This window comes from Colletes latitarsis, chromosome 8, assembly GCF_051014445.1.
Source record: "Colletes latitarsis isolate SP2378_abdomen chromosome 8, iyColLati1, whole genome shotgun sequence".
NCBI lineage: Eukaryota > Metazoa > Arthropoda > Insecta > Hymenoptera > Colletidae > Colletes > Colletes latitarsis.
In genome coordinates, this window is record NC_135141.1 from 31,440,154 (window position 1) to 31,463,431 (window position 23,278).

A 23,278-nucleotide genomic window follows, 5' to 3' on the forward strand; every position below is an offset into this window, starting at 1 on the left:
CAAGGTTTATTAGATACAATTTGCAAGTCATGCTGCCCATGAAATTTCAAGCGGAAACATCAAATGCGACCTTTGTCACGCAGCTGTTCGAACTTTACATTTGCAGGTACTCTATTAACGTTTTTAGTTTGAATATTAAATCCTTCTTTTTCCCATTTCAATAACTCATTTTAATACCAGAATATTTGCATTTCTTACCAATTCATTGTTATTGAAATTTATATCCAAACATTAATTTCGGTTAAAAATTTTTCATTGCATCTGAATTGAACAATTTTAATCGTCAGATTGATTTCTCACGATTTAAATCTTTTAATTATAATGAATATGTTTTATATGTTTAAAAATATAAAACATTTCGATCTTAAGTTTGAATAATATTGGCAACAAAGGATAGCTTTGTGATCGAATTGACAATTGAATCCCGCAACCGCAAAACTAACAAATATGGGCAAAGCTTTAGAGGATCACAATAAATTATTTGACGAATCGAAGTGGGCGTTCAGTCTTCCTTTTTTCACGTTGCATTGTGTTTGGCTCGATCGCATAAGCGAAAGACAGATTGTTCGAAGCCGGTCGCTGTTGGATTACATTCTTAGACTCCAATTTATATTATTTAAAAATAATTGACTTGGAGGGTCTGTCGCTTCTTAGGGGGACCAACTCGGAATGCCGACAGGCTATAAAATCGAAGCCAATATATGGGGTGATTCATTTAATTTTATACCTTGTTTCTATTTCATTAATTTTGTATACAATATTTTATACAACCTGCCATGAACCATATCATACGATAATACAGATCATAGGTCGTGTAATATATGAAATGTAATATATTATAAAATACTATAAACAATATCGGGTGGATCTTAACAAGTTTTACGGTTTCTAAATATAAAAGAAAAATACAAATTTCCATTTTTGTCCTGAACGTAATTATTTTTGTGGATAAAATTTTTTCTGTGCTCCGTTGAAAGATAATCTTTTCATTAATCGATATTTGTAAGAAGATTTTGCGCCATTAAATTCTCAGACACCCCGTAGATGTTCCAAAGAGAATTCGGTACGTAGGTTGTCTCGTTTCCATTGGAGAACCGTTCAGTGAGCGGTGATCCTATTGGCGGTTGAATGCACCGTGGCGTTGACTCGTATCGCCGTCTGTCGGCGTTCCACGAAAATAAAATATAGTTCGAGATAGCGGGAGCCAGTCTGTTTCAGGTGTTCGGGGTGGTTAGATGTCGTGGGGCGGTGTTCGTAAATGTCAACCGGCAGACTATTGTTTTGTTATGCTTTGATGTCATCCACTTAAACACATCACGGTATCGAACATCAAGTTATTATTAAGTGTCTCTGTGTAACAATCGACCGCAGCATCGTTCGAACTGTTCGTTCGGAGAAGGATACTCTCGATCGGTCTTCCGAGTGTCCCGAAAAGTGTGTCAAAGTCGATGTAACGTGTTCTGTGCGTCCACAGTCAGCATAGCTGTGAAGTGTCTCCAGTATTTCGGATACATTCCCATTAAAAAAATGGTGAGTTACGAATGTACCGATTGTAAATTTCGCAATATTTAAATCGTGGATTATGTAACACGAAAAAAGAAGTATTCGCTTAAAAGGAAACAATTGTGATTATTAATGCCGATTCTGTCGAGCGTTACGTGTTGGTACATCGCGGTCCATTGTTAATTCGTTGGCAGGGTCGCACGATTGAGATGGCGCGTGAATGAATCTCTGATGGTGCTTGTATATCGTGTGACAGCTTTGTAGAGTAATCAAGGTTATTACGTTCCTTTCGTCGTGCTTTATGAATGAGTGTCTGTACTTTGTTCCCTTTGATCCATGTAAAAATAATAGAAGTATATACCATCGGATGCTGCGACCGATAGAGAAATTACACGCACGTCTATACTCTATTTTCCATGGATTGAATTATTCCGAAGATTCGAAATATTTCATGATTTTATGTTTAAGTATCTATCAGCATCTTGACGAAACTTATTTCCGTGAAGTTTGTGATGTAACGTCGGTACAAGTGTATTTACAAGTTCATTTGCAATCTTATACTTGAATTATATCTCAAAACATTTATCAATACGTTTACTACGCATCGACGCGGTGTTTCTGTTCAAAATTGTGAATTTAATTCGAGTTTCTAAACCGTAAGAACTCTACGAGCTTTGTCTTCGGAGTTCAAACATTTTCAGAGTGCATTTAGGATTCAGTTGGAAGTCATTGCCACGCTTTATAAATATTCAATCGTTCTATAAACACGACTCGTGTTGCTTCACGTGCAGTTCCATGTAGCATTTCTTATGTGCTCGTTATTGATATACTTCCGACGAGTCGGATAGTGTCTATAGAAACACACGAAAGCTCTCGTAAACTCAGAACCTCCCTTACAGGGGACCCACAGATAAGGGCTTTATACCCTTCATAGAGCTTCGTGTCTCGGTACACGTATCATACGTACATACATATACTGTGTATAATATATACGTATATTACGGTGTATGCGAGAACCTGAAATATCTGGACGATTACCCGAAAATTTCGAAACCTCGCTAACCATTTATGTTCGTTTTAATGAATACATTCGTGATTTCGGTGGCTGAGTTCTCGAAATATTTCGGATCTCGATTTTTTCGAGAAATCCGATTCCTTTAGAAATCTCGAAATTTTCGAGAATCCGACCCGACCCGACTTGTTCCGAACATTGGGTTCTCGTACACCCCTAACGTATATCTGCGTATACATGCAAACAGTTCCCGATGCGTGGACCTTGGGAGCACAAGCTCCTATCGCATAATTACAAATTTAAAGTAGACGTTCAGTTTAAACAAGATGCTTTCTACCGTGTTAGCACCTCTTAACATTTTAACGCTTCCTGTTCAGCCAAAGTTCAATCTTCAGAGTCACTCTTTCAGCTTATTCTTATGTTAAAAGATTCATCATGGCGTTAACGGTTATTTGTTATGGAAAATCTTATTAGGAAAACTATAAAGCAGAGAGAATGTATACAGGGTGTTTGGCCACCCCTGAGAAAAATTTTAATAGGAGATTCTAGAGGCCAAAATAAGACGAAAATCAAGAATATCAATTTCTTGATTGAGGTTTCGTTAATAAGTTATTAAAAAATTAAATTCAAAAATTTCAAATCGTTCTAAAAAAATTATTTTTGATCGCAGGGATCAATTGCAATCATTTTTGGTGAATAGACATACCCCCGAAATCCTACGCACTTTCGAGAAAAAAATTCATGAAGGTGGACAAATTTTTCGACAAAATTAAAAAATTTCAAATCGTTCTAGAAAAATTATTTTCGGTTGCAGGGGTCAATTGCAATCATTTTTGGTGAATAGACATACCCCCGAAATCCTACGCACTTTCGAGAAAAAAATTCGTGAAGGTGGACAAATTTTTCGACAAAGTAAAAAATTTCAAATCGTTCTAAAAAAATTATTTTTGATCGCAGGGGTCAATTGCAATCATTTTTGGTGAATAGACATACCCCCGAAATCCTACGTGCTTTCGAGAAAAAAATTCTTTACCGAAAATATACTGCGTGGCCGGAAATGTTTTTACAACTTTTTAACGAAGCCTCAATCAACGAATTAGTATCCTTGATTTTCGTCTTATTTTGGCCTCTAGAATCTCCCATTAAAATTTTTCCTAGACTTGGCCGAACACCCTGTATATCATACTTGTATTTGCACATACATTATTGTAAATTATTTAAACTATTTCATATATTCATTAAGCAGAAGTGGATCATCGTAATGGCCTTCATCCTCGTCTTCGCCACGTTGAATAGGCTGAAAAGGAGGGTTAGGTTGGTTGGGCTTGCTGTTTCCGGATTTAGGGGGGTAAGGGCGAACGAGACAGAAGAGATGGAAGGAAAAGCAGGTACATATATACATTTGGTACGGCTCTACGGAAATACGTCGTAATTTTTTTTCTGACTTTCCTGCTTCCTCACTCCTTAAAAAGTGTTTCTACACAGCACCTCCTCTTTCGCTGTTTGCTTTAGTTTCATTGTCTGTGACATAAAAGGATTCGTGTCGTAAAAGAAGTCAAAAGTAGTCTTAAATTATTGAAACTCTTGACAGATTGGGCAACGTCAATTCATTTTCTAGAACTACTTTTTCTACATCTTCTTCCTCGTCATTCGGCACTTGATCAGGATCACTCATCTCGATGTTTCGTTAATTCTCACGATGTGGTGTCTATTAGTTTTTGAATATTTCTAAATCCTTTACGCCCTCATTTTATTTACGTAAGTGTCTTAGGAGTGATATCGAAGCTCGAAGTGGAGCGGAATCTAAATTCTTAAATAAAAATTATCACAACGATGATCCCATTTTGCATTTTGAATTGAGACCAAACGATGAAATTGTTACATTTAATATAAACTTTGTCCAATTAGAAAAATTACAAGAATCGGTTCCTGCAAAATTTTCGGGATTATTGATTAGACGCAAAATAATACTTTATCATGACGATGCTAGGAAATTCATATCGCAAAATTATTTAGGCCACGCGAGGAATCGCGGTCTTGAAATTTCATACGGTTTCGCAGTAAATGTGTTCTCGTTGAGTGTTTTGCGGAGCGATTTCGGCGCTTTTGATCGCGGGGTTATTATCGCGAAAAAATAAATATAATGTGGCGAGCATCGACGTTATCGAAGATCCAAGCGGAATGCGAAGCTCGTGCTAGCGTGGAAGATTTTTCATTCAGAAGTAATGGATTTCCAATAATTATGCGCGCAATTAAACTGTCAAAGAACGATGCATACACGTGTGACCACCGGGTTAAAAGTCAAAACTTGGACGTCTGTCTTTCCTGCGGCATTAAAGTCCTGTTCATTTATGGAGAACGCGATTAACGTTAATTTTGAAACTTTTAAAATCTTTTTGTACATAATATTTTTGTTACTCTACTAAGGACGCTTCTTTATGTAACTTTTTTCTTCAAAGCAAAGTTGGTGGTTAGTATTTTTTGTATTATCAACGTGAGTTTTGCAATCGATTTCACAAGCGATAATTATAAGTAAAAATGATAATAAAGGTTGGGAAACATTGCCTTAGTGAAAGAAAACCACTCGTTCCTCTGGATATTCACGTTGTGACCGTACTCCGGCGGCGAGTACGGTCCGGGGGAACTGGAGGAAGAGTTTGTCGCCGACCCAGTGGGTTAGTCGGGGTTCGTGACGTAGAGTGAGAAGAGTAGACGGTTGCAGCGGTTTAATAAGATTTATTTGTGGACGATTACATGACGTTTATAAGACGGCACGCGGCTTATGAACTACGACAGTTAACGGAACCTACGGCTAGTGTTCGGCGGCGGTACAGTTCGGTGAGTGTCTCGGGTCGTTCCGACGGGACGGTTCGGGGATCGTCGGGTCGCTCCGGCGGGATGGTTCGGTTAGAAGAAGAGTCGGGCAATACTCTGCCAACGGTGCGTGTGGCGTTATTGGCAGGGTCCGGATGAGAGTGTAGCGAAATGGACCAAGAGTGCCACTGCATCCACGCGAACGCTAGAAACGACGTTGAAAATTTGCCCAATTGCTTGGGGCTGTTGGTGCCGGGTGCAACCGTCCGCGGGGTCAGGGGAGAGGAGGAATATACGCGTTACAACGTTTCGACGCTTTAGACCTGTGTAGCGAAAACAAACGGTTATAACGTGACTCGGATGACAGCAGCTGAGAAAACAATCGTCTAATCAGTCCGCATCTGTTATTACACGAAATCCGAGGACTCGTAGGTGTCGTGTTCCGAACACGGGATTTGCCTAGCATCGTAACAAGCTGCTTTCGCTGGCGGGAACGACGTCGGAGAATGCCGTTACCGAGTGCACGTGGCGATTATAATCGCGTCTCGATACGAGGGCGCCGATTTCCAGACGAAGGTGATTTCACGCGCTATCTCGGATCAGATACGGCCAAATGGGATGAAAACATTTTGTTAAATCAATTTTCAGAACAGGGTTCGTTCAAAGTCGGTATAGATTGACCACTGGCATATTTTATTTTATGCGATTTTGTTATTACTTCTTAATTGTCGGACATTCATTTCGAAAGAGGTTGACTACTGGCTAAGGGCCGACCACTGGCACATTTAACCTAGTTTCTTTTTCCGGAAACGTCCTCAAGTACTGTTTGAACAGCACTGATCGAGGTCCGCTCGTACATGTTAGGGTGCACCGTGATAAACGAAACATCGTGAACGTGACACGGAGCACGGAAGAAACAATGTGTCCTCTGTGCAGCTAAAAGCCCATTCCCCAAAAATCGTGGCTCGGCAGTTTTGCGACGAGTCGGAGATACAGCTGACCCCCCTTTTGTTCGCGACACAGAGAACGTAGAGACGAAGAGTAAAGAGAGCGGCGAATCGAACACTGACTCTGCATCTCCGTGCTCGAGCGGTCGACAGAATCTATTTATTCGGCGTTGCGCTTCACGATCACGGGACTAGCGACGATAACCGGCTGAAAGTTCCCAGATTGCTTTTGCTCCGTAAATACGCCCAGCAGTCGGCCATCGATTCGACAGCAATTTCATGACGAGTCGAGTGTTCCTTGGTCAGCGTGTTTGTCGAACCGTTTCATCACGAAAATCGTGAAAAGTCTATAAACAGGAAAATAAGAACGGAGGTCGATCAAGAATAGATAGAAACTGCTGATTTATCGGTCTGTCCAAATTTCTAATTAAAAATTGTATCAACCCTTGTATCGCTGATTAAATAATATTCCTTTATCGCATAGTTTGATTGCCGTCTGATAGAAACGTAGGGAACTTCCATTTAAATCGAAGTAATCGTAATGAAAATAGAAGTGTCTGATATATCAGGCGTGATTAGGCGATAATTGGTATGTTGGAACAGTTTATTCGGGTCGTTTATCGATTCGGGGACAGAGGGAGGCTTTTGTTTCAATTTTCACGATACGAACGTATGGAAAATCAATATTTTCGGTCGACGGAACATCACTGCAGACGGAAAGCCAACTCGATCGCGCAATTACTCGACGTTATTCGGCATGATTCGTTCGTGGTACCGAATGCTTCTTTAAGCTTTTCGAGAGCTGTTCTTGACAACTGTGCGATGGTGAAAAGCGCCGTGTACAGAAACATCGTTCTCTGTCTCTCATTTTTGGTCGCGTTTGGGGCTGCGCATCGGAAAGACACTGTCGACGCCGCTGGTTCGACGAATATTCCAGCGTAATTTCTCCGATTTGAATAGGGAACAAGCAAAGCTCGAGTGTAGCGCTTAATACGGTGCCATGGTAACTAGGATACAGAGGACCCGGGTACCATTTGTTTAGACAATTTAATGGTCTCCTGGAAACGACCGACGTCGTTGCCGTTGTCGACGTCCCGTGTAAGGATTGGGTTGGTTTGCACGCATGCGCCCCTTTGCCAGTCGATAACACCACCGATACGGCACAAGCACCGAGGCAACCAGCTTCGTTGCCAGCTGCAACATTGACACGCGCATCCACGGTGCTGATCTTCAAGTCAGCCAGTAAACTCGCAGCTACCGGGGGACCAAATGTTGCTTTGTATTTCCCGAAACGTACCAAGAGGATGTCATTAAAGATTAGGAGTTGTTGAAACCGTTGAAACTCTTGTATCTATACATACAGTCACATAAAATCGTACACCTAGCGTCATCATAAAAATTGTACTAAATTATTGTAGGTATATAGTGTAGTGGTTCTTTATTTGATACATAACAACAATACAAACAAACCTTTAGTAGTACTCGGTAAATTAAATAAAATTTGAGGTTGCGTATGAAACTTAAAATAATATATAATAAAAAATTGTTTATATTGATATTTAGTTGGGTAACCAAATGCATTTGTTTTAGGGCCACGTAATAGAGATTAGAGAAGCGAATAGGCTCTCATTAGCTGGCATGAAAGAGACTCGCGTGGAGCAACAGATTGTACTTGAACATTGTCCGGCCACATTCGTACAAACGTTCACCTTTCGTTCGACTTTCTGTCGGCCGTTTATTCACGACGAACTTTAATTCGATTATTAGCATTTCTACTCGTGGAATTAAGGCTTGTTGAGCTTCTCGAGACCCTCTGTGCGCAAAAGGTAGTTGTATGTGTGTTCCGAGAACAATAGACCGTTTTTATGTTTCTTAGTTAGAGCTCTGCGACTTTCCAAGTTTCCTATTGCGACGTGTTAGTTTAACGAATAGAAAACGTTTATTGTAACTTGGTTAGATTGTTAGGAGGAATGTTTATAAAGTAGTCTGTTCCCATTATTAAAATTACTCCGAACTATATCTACTGTTAAAAAAAATCTTTAATTAGACACGAGTCCATTAAACCTTAAAAGGTACGTTGTTTTAGTGTACCTCGTCTTTCTTTATTTTCACTTATGATATACAGGCGTGGTAAGAATGATTTTTAATCAGATTTAATCAGTTGAATTTAATTTTAACGCCTGTTACACGAGAATTCCCCCTTAAACAGAGATGGGTAAAATTGTATTCGAATAAAAATGGCGAACATTTGTATTCGTTGACGCGTTCACCGCCAGATGGAAACTACAATTTTCTGTAAGACTAAAATTTTGATTTTATACCATCGTAAACTGCGTCATCTAAAATTTGTTACTTATTTTCGTAATCTTTCCAGTTCCGTAGTGGAAAATCCTGTCAAATACTTCATTCCATACTTCAAATTCTAATTGTAACGAATTGTCGTTCATCTTTCGTACGTTGTTAAAAATTTTTATTTAGATAAAAGTTTTGCCCGTCTCTGGTCTCGAGAACAAGATTGCATTGTCTTGACGAGAAGAGGCTGTCCAAGACAAGAACCACCTGTCGCTATCGTTCCGGTCATGCAAATCAATTTTCATACGCGACCGTGCGCGTCCATCCGTTCAGTATCCATATGCAACATGTTCCAGCCACTTTTACACCTCGTTCGTTTCTTTCTCCGCTTTATTTTCATCGTATCTGTTCTTGCGATTCGACTCGCTCGCGTGTAAATTTTTTTACGATTCATTACCACCAAGATGGTGAATCGTAGGTGTTTAATTAAAAAGTATCATCGAGGGGAGGAGGGTACGACGCGTGTTGTTTTCGCAAGACGGAACCATCGGATTAAATTTCTTCGAATTCGTGTTCGTGCTTCTCTTTCTCTTCTTTTTATCCGTGCCCGTCATAAAACACGTTTCCCTGGCCGCAAAGTTTCACCCGGACGCGAAAAATGCGTAGCATCGGTTTTCTAAATGAAATTTATCGTCGGCCATTAAATTCGCGAACGACACGATCACCGTCTCCGTGCACGTACGAATTCGTCTCCGAATATCGAGAAAGTATTTTTTTCTTTTTTGGTAGGAGGCGGGGATAATAAATTTTGTCGCGAAAGGCGAAATCAACAGTAATTGCAAAATTGCTCGCGACGACGGTGGATCCCTGTCCACAAAAGCAATCGCGATTTATTCTTCGACGACGGTTTTACATAATAAAGGAGTCTCTCGATCCTAAGATGTTACCTCGCTTTCACTTCTCGTACGCTGTATCAATTTATCGATGCAGAAACGTAGTTACGCCTCGTAAAAATTCACACGTGACACGGTCACGGATAGTTGCAGGCGTTCATCGTTCCGAGGGACTTTGTTTCGATCTCTCGTCTCGTTGTTACCTAACGAGAAAAGAAGGAAGGAACGAAACTTGTTATGTTCCTTGACGAACGCTCGGTCGAGCTCGAAAGGGGCTCCACAGAGAAACGGACGATTATAAATGGTAAACTTTTATTCTAATTAACTTGCGTGTATTTATTAAAAATTTTCGTGCATAAGAAACGTGATAGTTTGCCATTTATATTTTTAAGATTTCTTTGTATTCTCGAGTACACTGTTGAGTACACGATGAATATTTATCTTAATAGCTTTGATATCTTTTGGACGATCGTGGATACTACTTTACAGATATCTCCGCAAGAAACAGTCACGTATCGATAGATCGAGGGATCTTAATAGCCAGTCAATGTCGCCTCTAATCACCTTATGGAATTTGATACTTTCTTTTTTGAAAACGACGACGGAATCGAGACGATTGTGTATAACGTGTGCCAGATATATGCACGTGTTTCTAAGTTTTATGATCACAGAGATATCACGCTATTCTCGAATTACCCGGTGTTAAACCCCTCCGAGTACTGAGCCGGAGTCACTTTTGACTCGTCGCTTTACTCTCGCTATTGCAACCGACTATTACACTTTGCGTTTACTCTTTCGATCGATGGTACTATCGCTCCGCGTACACACTGTTCTTTTAACGGATCTCTTTATTTTTTCATTCGTCCTTTTTCTGCTTTCGACGCTTGGTCGATGCTCTGATTCGCTGGACTAATTTTTTTAGCTATAGGTTTGCGAACAAGACAGATAGAAAAAAGAAAAAGAACATAGTGTCTCCTTTACTTATTTATGAGTGTCTCCGAGTGGCTTCGTTCCTTTCTAAAAATTTCACATCTTCTCGAATTTTTTTCTAAAAAGTGGGTAGGATTTCGGGGGTATGTCTATTCACCAAAAATGCTTGTAATTGACCCCAGCAATCGAAAATAATTTTTCCAAGACGATTCGAAAGTCTTTTTTTTCTTCTTCGATGTGATCAATTAAAATTGGCGCCATTCCTCAGTGAGACGATCAGTGATTGTCCAAAACGTAGCCGAGTTGAAAACCGTCGAAGGATCCCACTTCTGACACCAAATTTGTCATCCATCAATAGTGATATATTTGAATAGTGTCAAATATTGTCGTAAGAATACATCGTACAAATGGTTTGCAAATATCTATTGTGATATCATTAATATGTTGCAAATATAATTTGCAAAATATTCCCGCGAATGTGCGCTAGGCTTTAGAGAAGACACTCGGTATCTACTGTTCGTGTCCTATATACTGAATTCATTATGTGCACGGATGCATGAAAACCGAGCCTTGCAATTTCACATAATTTTTCCAAGATGCACTTCATCGACGAAATAAGACGGACACCGACTTCAAACAAAAAAGTCTAACGACAGTTTAAGCGTCCGAAAGAAATAATAAATTACTAAACTTTTGAAACACTTTGAGAAATCGAACTCTTTTTGAAAAAGGATCTTTTAAATAGAACGTTTTGTAGTCTTTTAATTAAATCAATATTAATTTCTTAATGATTGCCTCTCTCTCGTGCCGATTTATATCGAATATTGCTTTTGTATCGAATATGTGGTTGCTTGCGGGTGTTGAGACAGCCTTTCGATCCTTAATTGCGGGCGATAGTGTATCCTTGGAGTTGCCACAGCTTCTACTTCGCGATCTTCAAGGCTATATCTTCTTTTTCTCGTGTGTCTGTACGCAAGAGTAAGTTTACGGGTCGACAGGTACGTTACATCAGTGTAACGGTATGTTATCGGGCATCATCCCGGTTGACTGCGTCACCAGTTCTCCAGGTGAATAACACATTGAAACAGAACTTCACGATAATCCTTTTTTCCCCGATATTAATTAATGTAACATACACGAAATCGTAACTATTCGCTTCCTACACATCGTTGGTTTGATACAATGACGATGCAATTGCCCAGGAGGGTGGTAAAAACGGATCAAATTTTAATTAGATATTTTATAAATCCCAAAGTATTTTCAAAGTACAATTATTACAGTGTCGCCTCCTGTGTTCCATTTTAGTTGCGTCTCTCATATTTTGGGAAATTTTTACGCGAAACGACGCATTTGGATCTTTCGTAACTCTAGTAAAATTTTCCGTATAAATAACTAGAGATTTCTGTATGTTTACTTGGGGGAATTTTAATTCAATTTCCTCAGAGAAGTATTAATTTAATTAATTATTAATTCAATTTCAATTCGTTATCCTCAAGTAATTTCAGTTCAATGCCGTTGGAAAGTTTGAATTTCGCTGAATAATTCCAATACGATTCCCCTGCAATTTGTAATTCGATGTCTTGGATCGTGTCTATATAGAATTTCCTTATATCTGGTGTTCGAATTCAAACGTTTCCAACGTTTCTTTCTTCAATTCTACCGTGAACCTTTCTGATTTCCATTCGAGAAATGTTCAGATTCGTATCGTTCTTCGTCGACAATGGAGGAGACCCGTCGTTATGCAGATTTTCTTGCAAGAGCGTAATCTCCTTTATTATGCGCGATTTCTCGACAAAGACGATTTTTCCAGGAAGAAGTTCCTCCTTTCGCTGCTGGTCTCTGCAATTACGATCCCCTCGCGGCTTGTAATCTCCGATCCTTTTATAATTTCTGTTTTTCAATGTCTTTTCGCGAATTCGAGCAGTTTAACCTTTAGCACAGTAGTTCTCAATTGATTCAAAAATTCTTAATGAATACATACAGAGTGTTCCACCACCCATGGGGAAAATTTTAATAGGAGATTCTAGAGACCAAAATAAGACGAAAATCAAGGATACTAATTTGTTGATTGAGGCTTCGTTAAAAAGTTACAGAAACATTTCCGGTCACACAGTATATTTTCGGTAAAGAATTTTTTTCTCGAAAATGCGTAGGATTTCGGGGGTATGTCTATTGACCAAAAATAATTATAACTGACCCCTGCAACTGAAAATAATTTTTTTAGAATGATTTGAAATTTTTTAATTTTGTCGAAAAATTCCACATCTACTCGAATTTTTTTCTCGAAAATGCGTAGGATTTCGGGGGTATGTCTATTGACCAAAAATAATTATAACTGACCCCTGCAACTGAAAATAATTTTTTTAGAATGATTTGAAATTTTTTAATTTTGTCGAAAAATTCCACATCTACTCGAATTTTTTTCTCGAAAATGCGTAGGATTTCGGGGGTATGTGTATTGACCAAAAACGATTGTAATTGACCCCCGCAACCGAAAATAATTTTTCTGTGAATGATTTGAAATTTTTTAATAACTTTTTAACGAAGCCTCAATCAAGAAATTGATATTCTTGATTTACGTCTTATCGTGGCCTCTAAAATTATCTAAGACATTAAAATTATTTGAAAGTTTTTAAGTGTTAAGGTTCGCTGATTACAAATGTTTAAAAGGAAGGCTGTAGTCTAGAAGCCGCCGGTCATCGGTGACCACCATGGCAGTTAACGCGTTAATTGCACGTTCAGCCGTTTGTGCCGCGGTTTCTTTCTAGACTTGGTTGCAGAGTTTCATGTAATAATGGCGAGGGTAACGGGAACGAGCCCAGTTTACCGGAAAAATAATAATCGCGAATGCGTAAGATGCACGCGGAAACTACAATTATTCTACGGCGTGCGTGCATCGGTGCAGAATAAGACGAGACACCGTGTAGTGCTCGTTGTATCGTAGAGTCAATAAATGAAACTAAAAGTTAAACAATTCTTCGCCTATACAAATTTAAATGCGAATTACAAGTTACATTAGAGAAGATTATATAAAATATATGACGATATGACGTCTGCAGAAAACGAACATGTATAATTAAACTGTTCCGAAATTAAGGCGATTTTAATCCTTTATACAAGTGCAATACGTTTGTATGAAAAATTATTTGCATTGTTCGTTCGTTGGTTCCCGATAAATTTACAATGCTAATTCAGACACTTCTCGAGACTGGTTACCGCAATTTCAATGAAATAAAAATGATTGAATTAAAGCAGACGTATTTCGCTTGTATGAATTTAAGGAATTTCTCGTAGAATTTTCTATATACATATGTATGTAGTTGCGTTCAAACTCCGTACAGTGTAAAATAAATCACTCCGACGAACGGTAGCTTTGTACTTTTCCAACGAAATTGCTCCTTGTTTATGTAACTGTATTCGCTACCAATTTCCTGGCTCTTGATTTAAAACATTTTCTACGCTGTCGTTTTTCTTTCTTCGTTTCAGCAGTATTTGTTTTTCCTGCACCTTTAAATCTTCATCCTTTGTCTTATTTTTGTAAAGCCAGGCTCATCGCAACATTGCATTCTGGTATTTTGCATAACTTAAACCATAAGGCTTGGATTTCTAATTTTTCATTAAATTTCCGAACTCTTGCATTGCATAAATTAATGGAACATAGTAATATGTTAACGAAGGGTCAATCGACAAATTGGTATTCTTGATTTTCGTTTTATTTTGGCCTCTAGAATCCCCCATTAAAATTTTTCTTGCCTGTTCATTTTTGCAGCACGTTGTACTCTTCGTAAACGTGTTGATCCCTAAGTGAATCGAATACGACATCAAAGATGCAAAATAACAATAATTTTACAGTCGAGGTTTATCCGCGTTGTAATATGGCACGAAGGGTAAACTCGTGGATAAATGTGGATAAAATTTCGATTCGCGTGAACGCCTGCGGCGCGATTTAAGTGGGTCGCGAATGTACAACATGCAGTAGTAATCGTCGATCGTTGCTCGCAAGAACTTATTATGAACTTGTTACAGATTACGCCATATCCCAGTAACGATGCTGTTGCATTTTTCGTGTATCGTTCTACCTCGATACTAAATTGCCGGTTTTTGCTATCGAAAAACCGGGACACCCTGGTTTCTGTTCCTTTGTGCCAGATTACACGATCAATGAAAACGATTGTTTCACTTTTACGGTGTCGCGCAAACGGATTTCTCTCGGCTCTTGTTTTCGACGAGATGCACGGACAATCGTCCGACGATACAAACTAGAGTATAGCGATTCCTAAAATATATGTACGCTGTATTTCACAAATTCACGTTATATGAAACAAAAATCTAATTGAAGAAAAGTACATTGAAAATTCGTATTTTTATTAATAAAATCAATGAAATGGAAGCTTCGTAAATAGAACAATTCGTATCTTATTTTAAGTAATTCTTATATTTTTGCATATTAAGTGCATTTTGCAGTTTCTCGAGAATTCAAATTTCCTGTAGAATGCATAAATATCCGCATCCTACTAATGAGGTATAAAGTTGTTCTCTTGGCAATGGATTTTTTTTTATAACGCCAGTTCTAAAGTTTCGTAGAAGCAGAATGGTTATTATTAAATTACTGAACAAATATTTATGGTCTAAATGGACTACTGAACGACGTTCCTCAAGTAATTTGAATTGAATCGCAGTGAAATTGAATAGGAGCCAATCTACTTTCATGGCAGTTTGTATGAAAGTGAACACCCGTAGCTTTCCCAGGGACAAATACCGGTAATTCAGTTATTTGTCTAATTAACACTCGTGTTTCTCACGAATGGCACCGGCGAACGTTTTCAGCGCATAGTTGCGTGCCACGGCATGGTCGCATTAACGCGTCGCCGAGAATCCCTAGCATTTTCTATTATTAAACGGTACTAGCCTTGACACAATACCAAATTGTTCTTCGAGAGATCGTGGTTTCCTTAAATCTTGCCAAATTGTTGGTTTCATTTCGATATGGCCTAGAGTATTCACGATATTGCCTCTATTAATAATTTCATTCGATTAATATTGTTCTGCGTAAACTGGTTTCTTTCTCTCAAATAATCCTAAAGAAATCAGAAATCCTGATATCGTATTTCTTTATAACTTATTCGATTCTGTATACAGACACAAAAATATTTTACCACCTTACGGGTATTACATATTTTGCTTATTTAATTAATGTTACATTCACGATTATCTATTATAATTTAAACCTTGATTTCTACTTCGAATTAGGCCACGGTTAATTAGGTACGAGAATCGACAGAACGAAGGCCAGAGCGGTTGTACGAATCTTTGATGTAAGCTCGAATGTGGAAACAAAGAAAGTATGTGGCGTGATTTTCGAGAATCGAGTGAAAGTGCGAAAAGGAAAGAAAAAAAGTCGAGCGAATCAGCTTAAAACGAACGAGAGTGGACAGAGAGTTTTAAGAAACGATTAAATTGTGTATTTGGTAAGCATTTTTCTATTTTAAATCCGTGTGCTTAGCCACGGTAGTATATTATTAATTTTTAAGTACAAAGAATACTTATCACGCTAAATAAAAACGCCTTTTTTAACAATCACTTTCTTTCCACACATCATCCTTCTCTCTCTGCACGAACGTCCTTTCTGATATATCGAGTCTAACCAATCGATAGCTCGAGGATCGATCACCCTCTCTACATTCAAAATCCATAAGTTTAACTCCGATTCAGGATCGACTCTAGACTTCTATAAAACTTTTTTTACAGAATCTCCGTTCATTCGGTCTCTGTTTTCGTATCTGTAACTTTTCAAGAAATTCATCCAGGCTTAATTTTGCGTTTGATTTTTCAAGCAGTTCTCGTGACTTATCTGGAAATCATAGCTGTATAGTGCTATTATTACCATCGAGATAAGGGGTCGGAGAACGATGTCGACGGATTGTACGAAACGCTGGGCGAGTGTTATCAGCTTGATCGTGAATTACGAGGCCCACTTGTTCGGTAGACTGATTTCCCCTTGCCAAGTCCTGCGTTCCAGATACTAAACCGACGTTTAATGTTGGGGAATAACTTTTAACTGACGTGTGTAACGGGGTTCGTACTGTTGTACGGTCTATTATTAGTTTCGGTATCCTCCAAATGGTACTACGATTAACATTAATTTCCGCATAAACGACAAGGGTGGCCTGGATGATCCCAGGGGAGAATATGCACTCACGGGATCGAGTTTCGCTCGCCGCAATTGATATTTTTTCACATTCGTCGTTATACCTTCCCGTGAATATTATTAATTATCATGTAACTCTTTGTACGATTGTTTTACCTGAAAATGCTCGTTTCTTTGACCGGTAGATGCACGGTCAAATAACTTGTGAAATTTTAAAACCTTTCGACCCGACCGTCTGCTAAATTTTCGAATAAAATTTACAACCCTGCACGACCACCCTTAATTTTCCTACCTTTATTGTTAATTTTACCTGCTCTTTACGCTAATTTCGCCATCAAAATATTCCCATCTTCGTTTTCCTTCCAACACTCTCGATTTTCAACAATTCAAACGACAGAGCAAACAACACACTATCAATTAAAAAATTAGTTTCTCACGACGTTAACAAATCGTGATACTTACCGCATCGGACACTTTTAAAAACTGTTCTTTTTTTTCTTAATTGTTGCAGCGTTCGTAGCAAGAGGATCCTCGATGCGGTGCATCGTGTACTTTCACGAAAAATCGGCCCTGGATAGAAGAATTTAGTAAGTTTGTTCATATTTAGACTGTTTGTTTTTATGTCTTTTTAATCTTCGTTAACGATTGTCTCGTTATTTAAGATTATCGTAGCGGATCAATTTGTAACGATTAGTAGATCTTGATTGCTCGAACGTGCATGTCCTCGAACCTGGAGAAAAAATCGCAAGCTCGAAGTAACTTCGAGGAATGCCGTGGGATTAGCCTAATTTGCTTCGAAGCGGAATTCGAATAAGATCGCGGCGTTAGAAACGAACGAAAACGCGGCGTAACGTTCCCATTTCGATAGCACGGACGCGGCTGGAAATTCTTCGCGTGCCGTGATGTTACGTGAGCCCGGGAATTGGTCTGTAATTTACAGTAAAAGTGAGGCAATTGAGTGCCGCCTCGCGGTCGACATCGTTCCGACGATTTACTCCTTGGAACACCCTTTCTCGACTACGGAAGTCCCTAGACATCTGTAAATACCGGTATGGCCGAACGCAGACTGCGAGTCGACGATAGAACCCTACCGTCGATTCGTTTGACCCTTAGAATCTTTGCAAGAAGGGGGCAAGGCCTTCGTGTTACCGATTTTGTTGAAACTCTGCACATTCGTAGATTTAGTTAACAAGTTTAAAAATATGTAACATTACAGGGGCCAGATGCTCGATCATTTTTTAAATATTAATGATTGAAGTTTCATTATTATCCACAAATATAATTTTAATCTATCGATTGTTACCTATCGCTATGGGGCGTGATAGTAAAATAAGAGACTCCTACCCGGTAGGTCTCAAATTCAATTTCTGGTAATTACACAAGTATATTTTCTCTTAATATAGATCAACTTTTAAATAAGGTGTCTTTGTATTTATTAAAACGTATAACGTATATAGAAATATACAAATTAGAGACTGAAATTGTATGATTACCGAAAACGAGAGTTATTTAACGATTATGCAACACTGTCCACGAAAAAAAAAGAGCAGTGTTGTTTTCTATAAATATTCAGAATCTGGACGTGCCACAGATTTTAAAATATTCGACCTCGAATGTATGGGGGGGGGGGCCAAGAGGACGACGACAGGTAACGCTTAACGTGCACGTGCAAAAGTAGGCAAATCAAATTTAAATCGGGAGAGGCGAGAGCGAAGATGCGGTCAGAGAAATCTGGCGTTCTGGGTCATCGTTCAAGCACTGTTGCTCGTTGGTCCTGATTCCTTCGAGGAGGAGCCCAGAGAGACTAATTTTCGTGGTTCGATATTATTAGACATATTTGACATACATACGTCACTTACATATTCTGACATACTTTATTGACCTAAACATCCGCGATCTAGACATTATACATGCACGTTCTCTTATAGAAAATTATAATATGTTTAGTACATTTCCCTATCAAGCATGAGAACAAAAAAAAATCGTGAAAGACTTAAAAACATCGATAAATATGCAAATTCTGATAGCGTAGTGGTTAAAAAAAATGGCTAGGCTGGTCGAGAGAAATGGTGCCAACCGAGGATCGACAAATTACCGGTATCAGCGAACGGTATAGGAGGTACATGGCTCCGGAAATAGCTGGTAAATTAAATAGCGTGCTTGCAATAGAGCTTAATGTACGCAATGAAAAGGGGCGTACAAGAAACAGGCTACATGGTCGAATTACCGCCAAAAAGTCATTGGTACGGCTAGGAATTAAACGGGAATGTTTGAAACGGGCACAATTGATCGATTGCCCGATAGAAAAGTGTTCTTTGGATGGGTGAGTCGATGTTTGAAGTTTTCGGTACAAAGGGACGGATATTAGTCAGGAGATCAACAGGCGAACGATCGTCGAACCGACGCCATTTTACCGTCGATAAAGCACGGAGAAGGGTCCACTGATTATGTGGGTGTGTTTGACGGGTAGTGATGTCGAAGATTTGTTAAAAATAAATAGGTGTTAAACAGGGTAGTGCATTTATTACAAATTGGTCGAAATCTGATTTTTTACGAGACCTCGAAACTCTCGAAATCCAACATTCTAACCTGACTTCTAAAATTTCTTCGTGCAACCAGCATTTATTTTGTCAGAGCTACTAGTACTTTTCTCTATTTGCATATTTCTATAATTTGGTATACGCTGGCTTGTGTATACGTGTATAATGGAAGGTTTTTGTCGGGATGAATGCTTGAAATGCAACGATGACGTCAGACGTGCCAGACATGGATAGCCGCTAGCTGGCGTTAGTTTTCAGAGGTTTGTTTAGTATTAGTGTAGAGGGGTCGTCCGTCGAAAGGACGAAGGTCTTTAGGTCTTTTGCCACTTCGTTTCATTTCTAAAGCGAGAGCTGCGAAGAACACGTGGCGCTGTCGTTATACAGTTATATTCTTAGACGTTTCATTTTACATTTATCATCATGTTACTGGGCACGCGAGACACCCTGCATGTTGTAAACTGTTTGCAACAGTTTTCTTATCCGTTCACAAAGTACATAAATAAAATAAATTAGATTCGATCGGGTACGAATGTTCTCGTTCCGTTCTTGCATCGTTTAATGTCACAACGGCAGTGCAATTTTTAATTTCCCGGCCGAACCACGCAGTTTGTCGATCGCGATAGTTATTTGTTATTATTGTAGTGGTATCGATAAATTAAAACGATGAAGCGTTACAGTGAACTAGACGGAATAGGAGAAAAAAACTAACGAGTAAAAGTATTGGCAGCAATATCTGTAAACTGCATCTGGTGCTTGTGCATCTGCATTGGCTTGCATCCCGACCCACTTTTATCTCCTTTTTTCTGGACCAGTCGGCCGCACCTGCCAGCAGGAACATTTTCAAACAAGCGTTCTCTCATTTTTTTTCCCCCTTTCAGGGTTAGAATGTTTCCTGTATCGACACCGAACTTGCTTTCTTTTTTCTTCGGAAATAACAATTTTTTGGTCGCGCGAGAGATATTTGTGCGTTGGACGCATTGATGAATTTTTATGCGTTAAAAAAGAGACTCGACACGTTCGTCCCGTTATGAGACATCAGTAAATCGTTGATCGCTACACCAGATAAGGCATTAAAAAGATAAACGGATCTAGAAATTACTTATTAATAGAATAGAAACGAAATTGCACGAAAAAAGCGAGTTTTTCTGTTAAGTTTGCAAACACTAATTATAGTTAAACTGAAAACAGAACGAGAATCTCCAAGCTATAGCAAGTCAACAGACAAAACGAGCGTCGTGTGTTTGGTTTACGATTTATTGGCTTAGCTTTCTATGACTCGTGTCCCTAGCGGTCTTAGCGCTTGCCGAGAAACCTTAAATTCATTTCAGTACGTTCGGATTACGTATTTCTAGTCTAGGTCAGTGTTCCCCAATCATTTTTGGATCATGTTCCGCTTGAATGTCTCGAAGATTTTGGTGATATAAAAATGCCTGTTAGCACAAAAAATAATAGTGTTTTTCCCCTATATTGGCGACGAAGGTGACAATGCTACATAGTTCTCTAATTGTCCACTGTGGCGCATTTGTTGGGAAACACTGATCTAGATAGTTCATCTGGGGGAATTTAATAGGGATTTTTACTTTGTCGGGTAACAAAAATTGAATTCTTTATTTTATATTTTCTAAAAAAATTTACGAAATCGACTAACTTATGAGAAGGAGAATTTATGACAAATATCTACCTGTTTATACAAATGTTTATCCGTTATCCATTAAATAAAAATGAAAAGTTCAATTATAAAATAATATATTTCACAACGACTGAATGTTCGGTCGAATAAATGATACAAATATTTTGCTACACGTTGATTATATTGGCTATCTGTTAAACATTTTAAAAGCTATTAAAGATCATACGATCCCATGGGAAAAACATCATTGGTAATTTGTTTATTGTCAAATTGAGACAGATTATCAACATTTTGGGATTGTTGATATATCTATTTCATTATAATTCTACCAACTTTAAATTTCGTGTAGGTTATCTTCACATTTTAGTTACGTTTCTGCTTTCGCAACGAACTCGCCGTTAGAGGAAGCAGACGCATAGCTGCGAAATTATCACATAGACGCATAGAATTAAATTGGAAAATAACGGAGGAGGAGGGAGACGCATCATCGCGTTGGGGTTCGTTAGAAAGTAAGAACAAAAGCTACAAGTTGCGTCATCGGAGAAAATGGATCCTCTGAAACAATGGCCGCGAAGATGAAGCCGAGAAGAGGAAAAGTGTAAATAATTCGTCGATTTTACTCGTCGCGGACAGTTGATTACACTGTCCAACATGAATTTTATTTGCAATAAACAAGCAATTTGCAAGGGTGACTTTTGTAAGTATAATTTAATACGTAACTTAATTTTTACAAAAATCCTTGTTTTTAGAAATTGAATGCTTCATTTTTTTTAACATTTTAATATATTAGTTAAACTTGAACTTCAATTTGCAGTGATCCCTCGTCTTCGACTGTTAGCAAAATTATATTAATATTAAATCTATGACGAAAAGTGAAGAACAAGAAATTAAGGCGTTCATTTAATGTTGTCTCTGACTGTAAACCTAATGAACATTCGTAGGATTCGTAAAAAATATTATCATACGTCGTGCTTGTTTATTGCAAAATATGAAAAAGATTTTTATTTGTGGGACAGTGTTATCAGGCGTAATTGGCTCTCGACGAATATCCTCGACTCTTCTATTATCGAATCGATATGTTGCGCACAGCGATACGGAAATTGAACGTTCGATTCGTGGCGAATGCGCGGAAGTTGAAACGTAGATTCGATCGTGACGGAAATAAGAATAAAGGATTCACCTAACTTGACGAAAAAACTACGCTAGACACCGGAAGACGTGGACAATAGACAGGAAGAGTAGCTGACAGAACGACTCGCAATAATAGGTAGAAAGCAACAATGTCATATAAAGTCAAACGTTTTCCTTTTCCACCATTCTGACATACAAGATGTTTATTATTTTAATTAAGTTATTACTTAATCTTGCCCTTTACACCAAAGATATCATTGTTATTTACATTTACTCTCTATTATTTAATTTCTCCTGTTCTGTATTTTTCTGTTTGCAAATAACAAACATACATAAAAAAAAAAAACTAAAAAAAGTACAAGACGTAACAAATGTAGCAAATAATTGTTTCTTATGACCTTGCTATTAATAATCCTGACTATCAGGTACGCTGAATCATTTTAAGAAAGCAAGCATGCGAATATACAGATAAGATAAAAATGATTGCTTGTCATACTTTGTAGTAAAAAAAATTCATTATCACGTCGACAGCAATTTTCCCTGTTTTGAGATATTATCGACATTTTCTCAAATTATAGCGTAACAAATAGAAATGTTCGATAGTATTCTATATAAACTATTATATTAAGTACTATAATACAAACATAAAAAAATGATATATAAAACATAACCTCCCTCGATAACGTTCGCGTCGCAGAACCGAGCCAGCGACCATTAGCGAGGGACACCATCTCCGTTCTTATTTATCGTATAGAGTTTAATAAAATCTTATTTCATTCGTTGGAAACTAGTTAACAAGATATTATTTCTGTATAATTTCAAAGATACGGTTTAAAAATTGAAGGACTTTGCGCATTTTAGCTTTCCTTTGTACGGTCTCCTCTGAATTCCTTTCTACAAAATGGCGTACGCTAAATTGATATTGAAACGCACCCATTCGTGCAATATCGCCGATCGTTGAATCCTAATTAAAGTCGCTCGAAAAACTTCCGGGCTTAACAGTAACCAGAGAAAAAGAGCAAGAAGAAGTTCTGTCTGAAAAGTCCAACGATCGAACGGAGGCATCGTTTAACGCGTTTCTCCTTTCATTTTCAGCCGGTGCGGTACTGATCGTGGCCTCGAAGCGAGTCCTTTTACGGTGGGGACGAGCATCGAAAGCGGCGACTACCCTCCCTCTCCATCCTCGACTTTGGCCCACAGACACGAAAGGCACCCGACCGGCGAACGCGAAACAAAAGAACGTGGAAGGAAAAACGGGAAGGACAAGGGATCAGGACGAACGAAACATTCGGAACTTGGACGCCAGGTATACAGCATGGAATAAAGGAGGCGAAGCGGTCCAAGTATCGTAAACGAAACGAGAATTTGGGGGAAGGAGTTTCCGCGGCTATGGCTAGGGTCGGTTGAATCCAGGATCGAGCAGAGAGAGAGGGTAGAA

General features: G+C 38.6%; 1 protein-coding gene across 2 annotated transcripts; it reads left to right on the plus strand.

The window, feature by feature from the left end:
- The first annotated feature begins 1,223 nt into the window (after positions 1–1,223).
- On the plus strand, positions 1,224–23,177 carry LOC143344789 (uncharacterized). 2 transcript variants are annotated; one of them, XM_076771194.1, is made up of 4 exons: positions 1,224–1,530; positions 3,762–3,903; positions 17,051–17,126; positions 22,936–23,177. In XM_076771194.1, exons 1-4 carry the CDS (start codon positions 1,528–1,530, stop codon positions 23,162–23,164), a joined length of 450 nt encoding a protein of 149 aa, XP_076627309.1. In that variant the 5' UTR covers positions 1,224–1,527; the 3' UTR covers positions 23,165–23,177. The 2 variants fall into 2 exon arrangements, 1 of the variants encoding a protein (XP_076627309.1); XR_013080144.1 differs by lacking the exon at positions 3,762–3,903 and having other exon boundaries at positions 22,936–22,999.
- The last annotated feature ends 101 nt before the right edge of the window (positions 23,178–23,278 follow it).